Genomic DNA, 12566 nt, shown 5'->3' with positions numbered 1-12566 from the left:
ACACTGGCGCAACGTTTCATCTCAGGGAATAACAAAGTCTTTTGTCTGGGAGGCAGCGAGTGGCGATGAGATCCGTCCCGCTGAGCTCATGTGATCCCGGCTCCGTGGGAGGACGGTGTATTGTAGGAAGGCAATATCCCATTCAGAGATAAGAGTCCTATTTCCTGCAGCCTGCGACACGCTGGCGTCACAATGACACGCATTGATCCCGGATAATCGGTCTATTTGTAGTGTGATGACAATGACACCACGGGTGAGTCAGGGAGTGTGGAGGACAGGGCTCTGATGTCATCGTGAGTCACCGATCCTGGAGGATTGTCGCCATTCACACTGATATCACTCCAAACACGGAGATGTGCGATATGCCGGCCTGCGCCTGCAAGGCAACCAGCTCCAGTGTAACTAAACTCAGAAACATCACATATTACTGCATACCGCTCCCCAGATGTGCCGGCTGCATTAGTTTTCTTTAATTTTCTTCTGGTGATCCTGCCAGTAACACACTTCCTGTCCTAGGCGAGGCTCATTCACGGTTCTGTATCTACGGAGGAGCAGCATGGTCACCCTAGACCAGGGATAGGCAAGCGGAGAGCCGCAGGACTACAAGTACCATCATGCCTCTGCAAGTCATAGCTGGAACTGTCAGTATTGTAATCTTTGCAATGCCTCATGGGAAATGTAGTTCCACAACAGCTAGAGAGCCGCAGGTTGCCTACCCCTTCCCTAGGGCTACAGAACACCTCCCCCTCTCCTTTTCTCCATAACATAGAGAAGAAGTACTCTGCAGTCCACAGGGAATCCTGGAAACAATGTAACTGATGAACATCAGAAGAGGCAGAGAGCACAGGACGTTATCTGGTGACTTGATTTCTGGCAGGATCGATGGGTATTATTTTCCATTTATTGATTTATTTCAGGTACTTATATAGCGCCATCAATTTACGCCGCGCTTTACATATATATTGTACATTCACATCAGTCCCCGCCCCCGAGGAGCGTACAATCTAAGGCAGGGCTTAAAGTCCTGAGCTACTAGCCAGGCCTTAGAGTTACTCGCCACCAACAAACACACACAGAGACACCTGTACACACACACAGAAACATGTACATACACACACACAGACACATGTACATACACACACAGACACATGTACATACACACACAGAAACATGTACATACACACACACAGACACATGTACATACACACACAGACACATGTACATACACACACAGACACATGTACATACACACACAGAAACATGTACATAGACACACACAGACACATGTACATACACACACAGAAACATGTACATAGACACACACAGACACATGTACATACACACACAGAAACATGTACATAGACACACACAGACACATGTACATACACACACAGAAACATGTACATAGACACACACAGACACATGTACATACACACACAGAAACATGTACATACACACACACACATGTACATACACACACAGAAACATGTACATACACACACATGTACATACACACACAGACATGTACATACACACACAGAACTATGTACATACACACACACACAGACATGCACATACACAGACATGTATGTACATACACACACAGAAACATGTACATAGACACACACAGACACATGTACATACACACACAGAAACATGTACATACACACACACACACATGTACATACACACACAGAAACATGTACATACATACACACACAGACATGTACATACACACACACACAGACAGAGACACCTGTACACACAGACATGTACATACACACACAGAACTATGTACATACACACACACACACACACACAGACATGTACATACACAGACATGTATATACACACACACATGTACACACACAGAAACATGTACATACACACACACACACACACACACGTACATACATACACACACACACACACACGTACATACACACACACTAACATGTACATATACACACACACAGACATGTACATATACACACACACAGACATGTACATACACACACACACAGAGACACATGTATACACACACAGGCACGTACAGACACGCATACACACAGATACATGTACATACAGAAATACACATGCACAGACACATGTACATAGACGCAGACACATGTACATAGACGCAGACACATGCACACAGACACAAGTACACACACACATACATATACATACACACAGACTCATGTACACACGGGCAGACACATGTACACACACATACATGCACAGACACAAGTACACACACACACACATACATATACATACACGCAGACACATGTACAGATACACACATGTACATACACACAGACACATGTACATGCATACACAGACACACACAAACACACACACACACATGTACACGTATACACACACACCCATAAAAAGTTGCAGTACTTCGTTGTTCACTCACAGATCCGGGTACTGCACTCTAGGGGGAGGCAGAGAGCACAGCACACACTCCTTGCTTTGCTGTCACTGCGCTCAGCTATTGATCAGTCTGACGGCTCCCAGTGCCAATGACAGATCCGGCCTGAGCTCCGAGCCTGCTCAGCAAGATGGCCCTGGGGGACACACTCGCCCCCACCATCATTTCTACTCGCCATTGGCGAGCAGGCGAGTGGAAATTTCAAGCCCTGATCTAAGGTATTTACTGAGCAGATATAAAGAAAAAGGGTTTTGACATCCAGTTCACACAATGCGGTGCGGGACACTGCATGTAATTCGCACAGGAATCGCACTGCATGCAAATGTCTGTGCGGTGCGATTTTGTGTGGCTCAAAACCTTTCACATCCGCATCGAAAAGGTGTAGAGCCTTTTTTAAATCCACACCTGAATCACATCGCACGGGTGTTCTCACCTATGTGGTGCCATTTCTGGCAATTGCATCGCGTTTTGTGATCTGTTTCAGGATGTCATTAATTTATCATGGACTCCCGCACCAGATCGCATGAATGTGATGCAGTGGGGGGAAATGCGCAGGATTCGCAGCGTTTCCCGCACCGCCTTGGTGTGAACCCGCGCTCAATGGGATGTTTAACAGAGTAAAAGGGAGAAAATAAAAGGAAGTTATTATTAGACTTAAATAATAATAATTCATATTCCGTTTTCTCAGAACAGCCATTGCCATTGGGGGGATTTTCCTCTGCCAGCTTTAGGCAGCCCCCCCAATACTGCACCCTCACCTGAAAACCTTTCCTGTAAGGTGCTTGCAGCCCCCCCTGCTCTGAGCACCCACAGGGCCTACTTTTCTCTTAACATTTCACCCCTTCTACAATGCCCGCCAACCCTCCCCCACAGAACTCACAGGCAGCACCCCAATACCAACCCACACTATTGGGCAGCCTCCAACTACACTCTGAACCATACCCCCCTCCTGCATTGTGCCTGTAGCCCCTTCTCTAAGCACCCGCAGACCCCCTTCTCTCAGCACCCGCAGCCCCTCTTCTCTCAGCACCCGCAGCCCCCCTTCTCTCAGCACCCGCAGCCCCCCTTCTCTCAGTAACAGCAGCCCCCCTTCTCTCAGCACCCGCAGCCTCCCTTCTCTCAGCACCCGCAGCCCCCCTTCTCTCAGCAACAGCAGCCCCCCTTCTCTCAGCAACAGCAGCCCCCCTTCTCTCAGCACCCACAGCCCCCCTTCTCTCAGCACCCGCAGCCTCCCTTCTCTCAGCACCCGCAGCCTCCCTTCTCTCAACACCCGCAGCCTCCCTTCTCTCAGCACCCGCAGCCCCCCTTCTCTCAGCAACAGCAGCCCCCCTTCTCTCAGCAACAGCAGCCCCCCCTTCTCTCAGCACCCGCAGCCCCCCTTCTCTCAGCACCCGCAGCCCCCCTTCTCTCAGCACCCGCAGCCCCCCTTCTCTCAGCACCAGCAGCCACCCTTCTCTCAGTACCTACAGTACCCATAGTTCCCCTTCTCTCAGCACCCGCAGCACCTGCAGTCCCCCTTCTCTCAGCACCCGCAGCACCTGCAGTCCCCCTTCTCTCAGCACCCGCAGCACCTGCAGCCCCCTTTCTCTCAGCACCCACAGTCCCCCTTCCCTCAGCACCCACAGCACCTGCTGCCCCCTTTCCCTCAGCACGCATAGCACCTGCAGCCCCCTTTCCCTTAGCACCTGCGGCCCCCTTTCCCTGAGCACCTGCAGCCCCCTTTCCCTTAGCACCTGCGGCCCCCTTTCCCTCAGCACCCACAGTCCCCTTTCTCTCACAACATACCACACCTCCACCCCCCCGTTTTTTTTTTCAGCATGTCTGAAACCAGATTTTATTTACCAACCACCATGCTTGCACCCCTCTCAACACCCTTCTCTCAGCACCCACAGCACCTTTGGACCCCCCTTCCCTCAGCACCCAGAGCACCTGCAGCCCCCCAACTGGGAAAAACAGCCACTCAGCCACTAAGTGGTAGGCCACGTCACATGACAGGGCGGGGTCAGCGCATGCTGAAGCGCACAGTGCGCAGAAGTCACCAACTGTCTGCAGAGCCAATAGCTAAAGACCTCCAAACTTGGTGTGGCCTTCAGATGAGCCCAACAACAGTGTGTAGAGAGCTTCATGGAATGGGTTTCCATGGCCGAGCAGCTGCATCCAAGCCTTCCATCACCAAGTGCAATGCAAAGCGTCGGATGCCGTGGTGTAAAGCACGCCGCCACTGGACTCTAGAGCATGGAGGCGTGTTCTCTGGAGGGACCAATCACCCTTCTCTGTCTGGCAATCCGATGGACGTGTCTGGGTTTAGCAGTGGCCAGGAGAACGGTACTTACCTGACTGCATTGTGCCAAGTGTAAAGAGTGGTGGAGGGGGATTATGGTGTGGGGTTGTTTTTCAGGGGTTGGGCTTGGCCCCCTAGTTCCAGTGAAGGGAACTCTTCAGGCGACATTCTGGACAATTTCATGCTCCCAACTTTGTTGGAAGAGTTTGGGGATGGCCCCTTCCTGTTCCAACATGACTGCCCACCAGTGCACAAAGCAAGGTCCATAAAGACATGGAGGAGCCAGTTTGGGGTGGAGGAACTTGACTGTCCTGCACAGAGTCCTGACCTCAACCCCATAGAACACCTTTGGGATGAATTAGGGCGGAGACTGCGAGCCAGGCCTCCTCCCCCGACATCAGTGCCTGACCTGACAAATGTGCTTCTGGAAGAATGGTCCAACCTTCCCATAGACACCCTCCTAAACCTTGTGGACGGCCTTCCCAGAAGAGTTGAAGCTGTTATAGCTGCAAAGGGCGGGGCCAACTCAATATTGAACCCTACGGACTAAGACTGGAAGGCCATTAAAGGTCATGTGCGGGGAAAGGGCGGGGCCAACTCAATATTGAACCCTACGGACTAAGACTGGGGGGCCATTACAGGTCATGTGTGTGGAAAGGGCGGGGCCAACTCAATATTGAACCCTACGGACTAAGACTGGGGGGCCATTACAGGTCATGTGTGTGGAAAGGGTGGGGCCAACTCAATATTGAACCCTACAGACTAAGACTAGGGGGCCATTAAAGGTCATGTGTGTGGGAAGGGCGGGGCCAACTCAATATTGAACCCTACGGACTAAGACTGGGGGGCCATTACAGGTCATGTGTGTGGAAAGGCTGGCGGCCCAATTCTTGGGGCAATATAGTGTGTGTATGTATGTATGTATGTATGTATATATATATACACACACACATATATACACACATATATACACACATATATACACACATATATACACACATATATACACACACACACAGTATCTCTCTCTCTCCATATATCTCTGTATATATGAAATTTTTCTATATATAAATTTCATTTGGGTACAGTGTTGCATGACTGAGCAATTACTAGTTAAAGTAGCACAGTGTTAAATAGCAGAAAATGGCGTGGTCATGAGGGGGGTAATACCTTACAATACATAAATAGAATTTCTCTTCCCTCCCTAATTGTGATCTCTCTGGGTAACACACCCGTACCTCATACTCAATGACAGCTCCGCCCCGCACCCAACACCGGCTCCACATTGAATAGGAAGAACCGGTCTTGCAACCTTAGAAATAAGTGACAGATCGGAGGAAACTTTTCTAGCAGCTCATTTTTCCTTCTTCTGTCTGTCCGCCCTCTTACTAGTACTCCCAATTGTGAATTCAATGGTGGGGAACTACAGTCCGGGGAACCCGGGGGGGGGGGGGGGGGGGGAAGGAGTAAACAGTCCCTGTATTCAGATGTGAAGAGGAAATGACAAAAACAAAGACAAGTCATTATTTACAGAGATCACATGTGACTGGGAGAGAAGATCCAACACAGGAGGTCACACTGCATTGTATTCTCTGTGTATTAGTGGCCGAAGGAGTATAAACTCATGGAAACCCAAAATCTATTTTTAGTATGTTTGGCGTCACGTCTCCCTGTATACCGGATGTTGCCCATAGTTACTATAAATAGAAGGGAACTCCTGTATGATGGTTTAAACACGATCCAAAACCAGTTACTATGTGATGTACAAACCTCATGCAGCCAACAAACAACTTCCTTGACCTCCCCTGCAGGGTCACATCCAGCCTAACTGATCTGGGGGTGCAGGGAAAAGGTCGGGGGGCGTAAGCACTGTGTGTGAGTCACTGACTGTATCACAAAGTCTCACGAGTGCCCCCTTACATTGATTGTCTTCATCAGAGTGCCCCCTTACATTGATTGTCTTCATCAGAGTGCCCCCTTACATTGATTGTCTTCATCAGAGTGTCCCCTTACATTGATTGTCTTCATCAGAGTGCCCCCTTACATTGATTGTCTTCATCAGAGTGCCCCCTTACATTGATTGTCTTCATCAGAGTGTCCCCTTACATTGATTGTCTTCATCAGAGTGTCCCCTTACATTGATTGTCTTCATCAGAGTGCCCCCTTAAATCAGGATCCCCATTGGAGTGCCTCTTTATATCAGGTGTCCCTATCAGAGTGTCCCCTTATATCACGTGTCCCCATCAGAGTGCCCCCTTACATCAGGGTTTCCATCAGAGTGCCCCCTTACATCAGGGTTCCCATCAGAGTGCCCCCTTACATCAGGGTTCCCATCAGAGTGCCCCCTTACATTAGGGTTCCCATCAGGGTGCACCCATACAGCAGTGTTCCTAATAAAGTCCCCCCTTACATTGATTGTCTTCATCAGAGTGCCCCCTTACATCAGGGTTCCCATCAGAGTGCCCCCTTACATTAGGGTTCCCATCAGATTGTCTACTTACATCAGGGTCCCTATCAAAGTGCTGTATTTGCATAGTTAACACCCACATGTGATACTGAACCTCCATGATTTAATTCCAATGAATGAAAGGGGCGGGGCAAGGGAGGGTCAGGCCTGGGAGGAACGGCTAGATGATGCTGGATGTCCTCCAGCCAGGAAATGAGGAGGAGCTCTACCTGACTGGCTGCAGCTTCTAATGCACATTGCAAGAAGCTGCCAGTGTACAGTGACATCATAGGAAGCCATTTTAGTCCAGGGGAGGACCCGGTACACCTGTGCAAGACTGGAGGGGAGGAGCCGGTACACCTGTGCAAGACTGAAGGGGAGGAGCCGGTACACCTGTGCAAGACTGAAGGGGAGGAGCCGATACACCTGTGCAAGACTGAAGGGGAGGAGCCGGTACACCTGTGCAAGACTGAAGGGGAGGAGCCGGTACACCTGTGTAAGACTGGAGGGGAGGAGCCGGTACACCTGTGCAAGACTGGAGGGGAGGAGCCGGTACACCTGTGCAAGACTGAAGGGGAGGAGCCGGTACACCTGTGCAAGACTGAAGGGGAGGAGCCGGTACACCTGTGCAAGACTGAAGGGGAGGAGCCAATGCACCTGTGCAAGACTGAAGGGGAGGAGCCGGTACACCTGTGCAAGACTGGAGGGGAGGAGCCGGTACACCTGTGCAAGACAGAAGGGGAGGAGCTGGTACACCTGTGCAAGAGTAAAGGGGAGGAGCCGGTACACCTGTGCAAGACTGGAGGGGAGGAGCCATTACACCTGTGCAAGACTGAAGGGGAGGAGCCGCTACACCTGTGCAAGAGTAAAGGGGAGGAGCCGCTACACCTGTGCAAGACTGGAGGGGAGGAGCCGGTACACCAGTGCAAGACTGGAGGGGAGGAGCCGGTACACCTGTGCAAGACTGGAGGGGAGGAGCCGGTACACCTGTGCAAGACTGGAGGGGAGGAGCCGGTACACCTGTGCAAGACTGGAGGGGAGGAGCCGGTACACCTGTGCAAGACTGGAGGGGAGGAGCCGGTACACCTGTGCAAGACTGGAGGGGAGGAGCCGGTACACCTGTGCAAGACTGGAGGGGAGGAGCCGGTACACCTGTGCAAGACTGGAGGGGAGGAGCCAATACACCTGTGCAAGACTGAAGGGGAGAAGCCGCTACACCTGTGCAAGACTGAAGGGGAGGAGTTGGTACACCTGTGAAAGACTGGAGGGGAGGAGTTGGTACACCTGTGCAAGACTGAAGGGTAGGAGTTGGTACACCTGTGCAAGACTGAAGGGGAGGAGTTGGTACACCTGTGCAAGACTGGAGGGGAGGAGCCGGTACACCTGTGCAAGACTGGAGGGGAGGAGCCGGTACACCTGTGCACGACTGAAGGGGAGGAGCCGGTACATCTGTGCAAGACTGGAGGGGAGGAGCCGGTACACCTGTGCAAGACTGGAGGGGAGGAGCCGCTACACCTGTGCAAGACTGGAGGGGAGGAGCCGGTACACCTGTGCAAGACTGGAGGGCAGGCCGGAGTGAGGATTCAAAACGTACTTTATAAATTGCTAATGTTGAATTGTTTGAAAACAGATTCGTATTATCCGGAGCCTCCTGTATTTGGTTTATTATTCTGCAGGTTTATTCAATAAAGCAAACAAAACAACTGATGGGCAAATAGCACAACTGATGGGCAAAGAGCACAATTGATGGGCAAGGAGCACAACTGATGGGCAAAGAGCACAACTGATGGGCAAAGAGCACAACCGATGGGCAAAGAGCACAACCGATGGGCAAAGAGCACAACCGATGGGCAAAGAGCACAACCGATGGGCAAAGAGCACAACCGATGGGCAAAGAGCACAACCGATGGGCAAAGAGAACAACCGATGGGCAAAGAGCACAATTGATGGGCAAGGAGCACAACTGATGGGCAAGGAGCACAACTGATGGGCAAGGAGCACAACTGATGGGCAAAGAGCACAACCGATGGGCAAAGAGAACAACCGATGGGCAAAGAGCACAATTGATGGGCAAGGAGCACAACTGATGGGCAAGGAGCACAACTGATGGGCAAGGAGCACAACTGATGGGCAAGGAGCACAACTGATGGGCAAAGAGCACAACTGAAGGTCAAAGAGCACAACCGATGGGCAAAGAGCACAACCGATGGGCAAAGAGCACAACCGATGGGCAAGGAGCACAACTGATGGGCAAAGAGCACAACTGATGGGCAAGGAGCACAACTGATGGGCAAGGAGCAGTAACTCACAGCAGTGACCAGCACAATCTCTGTACATGAATATAATGCTCCCCAATGACCAAAGGCAGCTATGAGCAGCAGAGGAAATCCAGGACGGGTCATCGTACAACTCACCGGAAGGCCAGAAGGTTCCGGCAAAAATTCAGCATCTTCCCCAAAGATGAAATCAGGAGGCAGTTCTGGGTACTTGGCATTAAACATGATGTCCCCTGAAAGAAAGAACAAATATAGAATATTATTATATCTTTTCTTATTATTCTATATTCTATCATCATTACTATTAGAAGGCGTAGTAGTGCAGTAGTAGTAGATTATACAGGATTTATAAAGCGCCAATAGTTGGCTCAGCGCTGTACATTACAATGGGGGGCAGAACAATAACAATACCATTCTATACACGAGGGGTTGGAGGCCCTGCCCCTTGGAGCTTACAATCTAGGAGATATGATTATTAATTCTATTATTATTATTAGATCTTTTATTATTACTGATATTTTTATAATTTATCTTCTTATTAGTAGTAGAAGTAGGATTAGTAAACCACACAGCCTGTGATTGGCAGCCTCAGCTCTGAACCTGTGTGTGCTGTGTGGGGGTGGGGTCTGTTCCCTCCAATCAGCTCTCACTAGCTGTGTAATTTCAGCTCTCCACCACCTTTTTCTGAGATCTCAGACAAGCTTTGTTCATTCAGCACTTTGAATGGCTGTAGAGAAGATGAGGCCCCGTGTACACTGCTGTTCCTATATGGAAGTCAAGGAGCTTTAGGCGTTTTTTGGGTTTGTTTTGCCAAAGCCTCGAACTCAACTCCACATAAGCCTGCATGTCCATGTACACAGGCTGTACCGGAGGTTAGGAGGAGCAGAGTTTAGAGGGCGGCTAAATGTTCCTCAGGAATGCAGAAGAATTGTGTTCAAGAGAGGAACGTTTTGGCCAAAAACCCGCTAAACGTGGCAAAAGTGCATGTAAACGCAGCTAAATGCCGGCCATGTTCAGCGATTGGGCGTTTATCCATGTCAATGGGAAATAGTCTGCCAATGAAATGAATAAACGTCCAAGTGTTAAATGCGGCTAAACACAGTAGCACAATTGCGCACGTTTTTCTGCTGCCAGGAGAGCCCAAAGTCTAGGGGAGTTCATGTGTACATGAGGGCTAAACAGGTACAACTTATGTAGGAGGATGTGTTGTCACCCGGGGCCCGTCACCTCACGGAGTTTACCATCAGTATTATTATTATACAGTATTTATAAAGCGCCAATAGTTGGCTCAGCGCTGTACATTACAGAGGGGGACAGAACATGTGACAGAACAATACCAATACAATGCGATACATGAGGGGATCGAGGGCCCTGATCCTGGGAGCTTACAATCTAGGAGGGAGAGGATAGTGGTAGAGGAGGAAGTGGCTGTGGGGGATGGAGTGGTAGGAAGAGTGGAGGAGATCGGCAGTTAGCAGGGGGTGGGGTAGGCTTCCCTGAAGAGATGGGTTTTTAGGGTGCGCCTAAAGGAGAGGAGAGTAGGTGATAATCTGATGGGCTGGGGCAGGGAGTTCCAGAGGATGGAGGAAGTCCTGGAGGCGGGCATGGGAGGAGGAGACAAGGGAACTAGAGAGAAGGAGGTCTTGTAAGGAGCGGAGTGTGCGTGTTGGGCGGTACTTGGATATTAGGTCGGTGATGTAGTTCGGGGCAGTATGGTGGACGGCTTTGTACGTCAGTGTTAGGATTTTGAATTTGATCCGTTGCGCAATCGGAAGCCAGTGGAGGGATTGGCAGAAGGGGGTGGAGGACACTGAATGGAGGCCAATGGAGGGATTGGCAGAGGGGGGTGGAGGTCAGTGGAGGGATTGGCAGAGGGGGGTGGAGGACACTGGGTGGAGGCCAGTGGAGGGATTGGCAGAGGGGGGTGGAGGACACTGAGTGGAGGCCAGTGGAGGGATTGGCAGAGGGGGGAGGAGGACACTGAATGGAGGCCAGTGGAGGGATTGGCAGAGAGGGATGGAGGACACTGAATGGAGGCCAGTGGAGGGATTGGCAGAGAGGGGTGGAGGACACTGAATGGAGGCCAGTGGAGGGATTGGCAGAGAGGGATGGAGGACACTGAATGGAGGCCAATGGAGGGATTGGCAGAGGGGGGTGGAGGACACTGAATGGAGGCCAGTGGAGGGATTGGCAGAGGGGGATGGAGGACACTGAGTGGAGGCCATTGGAGGGATTGGCAGAGGGGGGTGGAGGCCAGTGAAGGGAGTGGCAGAGGGGGGTGGAGGACACTGAGTGGAGGCCAGTGGAGGGATTGGCAGAGGGGGGTGGAGGACACTGAATGGAGATCAGTGGAGGGATTGGCAAAGGGGGGTGGAGGCCAGTGGAGGGATTGGCAGAGAGGGGTGGAGGACACTGAGTGGAGGCCAGTGGAGGGATTGGCAGAGGGGGGTGGCGGAGACGGAGCGGTTGGAAAGGTGAATGAGTCTGGCAGCCGTATTCAGGATGGACTGAAGCGGGGATAGCCAGCGGCGAGGCAGGCCAGTGAGGAGGGAGTTGCAGTAGTCGAGTCGTGATATGATGAGGGAGTGGATGAGCTGTTTAGTGGTTTGTGGGGTTAGGAACGTGCAGATTTTGGCGATGTTGCGGAGGTGGAGTCTGCATGTTGCGGAGGTGGAGTCTGCATGTTGCGGAGGTGGAGTCTGCATGTTGCGGAGGTGGAGTCTGCATGTTGCGGAGGTGGAGTCGCACGAGTTTGTTAAAGATTGGACTTGGGGCTGGAAGGATAGGTTGGAGTCCAGAATGACACCAAGTACTCTGGCTTACGGGGTGGGACTGATGGTGGCGTTGTTGGACGTGATGGAGAAGTCAATGGGGGGTGGTGTCCGGGCTGGGGGGGGGGTCCGGACTGGGGGGAAGACAAGAAACTCGGTTTTGGAGAGGTTCAGTTTATGGAAGTGCAGTGACATCCAGTCTGATATGTCGCTCAGTAGGTGTGTGATTCGGGCGGAGACCGAGGGGGTGAGGTGGGGGATGGAGAGGTAGATTTGTGTGTCGTCGGCATATAGATGGTAGTTGAACACAACCCGGATGGACAAATCCCCCTACTTTCTGAAAGCTCAGACA

General features: G+C 51.2%; 1 protein-coding gene across 1 annotated transcript in view; it reads right to left on the bottom strand.

The window, feature by feature from the left end:
• BABAM2 (BRISC and BRCA1 A complex member 2) overlaps positions 1-12566 on the bottom strand; it is a 224831-nt gene that overhangs the window by 176037 nt on the left and 36228 nt on the right. The window contains exon 4 of the mRNA XM_089662229.1: positions 9582-9676. Within this exon, the coding sequence (XP_089518355.1) occupies positions 9582-9676 (95 nt within the window). The remainder of the gene's footprint in view (positions 1-9581; positions 9677-12566) is intronic.

The sequence above is a fragment of the Staurois parvus genome, unplaced genomic scaffold, assembly GCF_062004578.1.
Source record: "Staurois parvus isolate SC_StPar_1 unplaced genomic scaffold, SC_StPar_1.0 ptg001445l, whole genome shotgun sequence".
In the NCBI taxonomy this organism is placed as follows: Eukaryota; Metazoa; Chordata; class Amphibia; order Anura; family Ranidae; genus Staurois; species Staurois parvus.
This window is presented reverse-complemented; position numbering and strand designations above follow the sequence as displayed.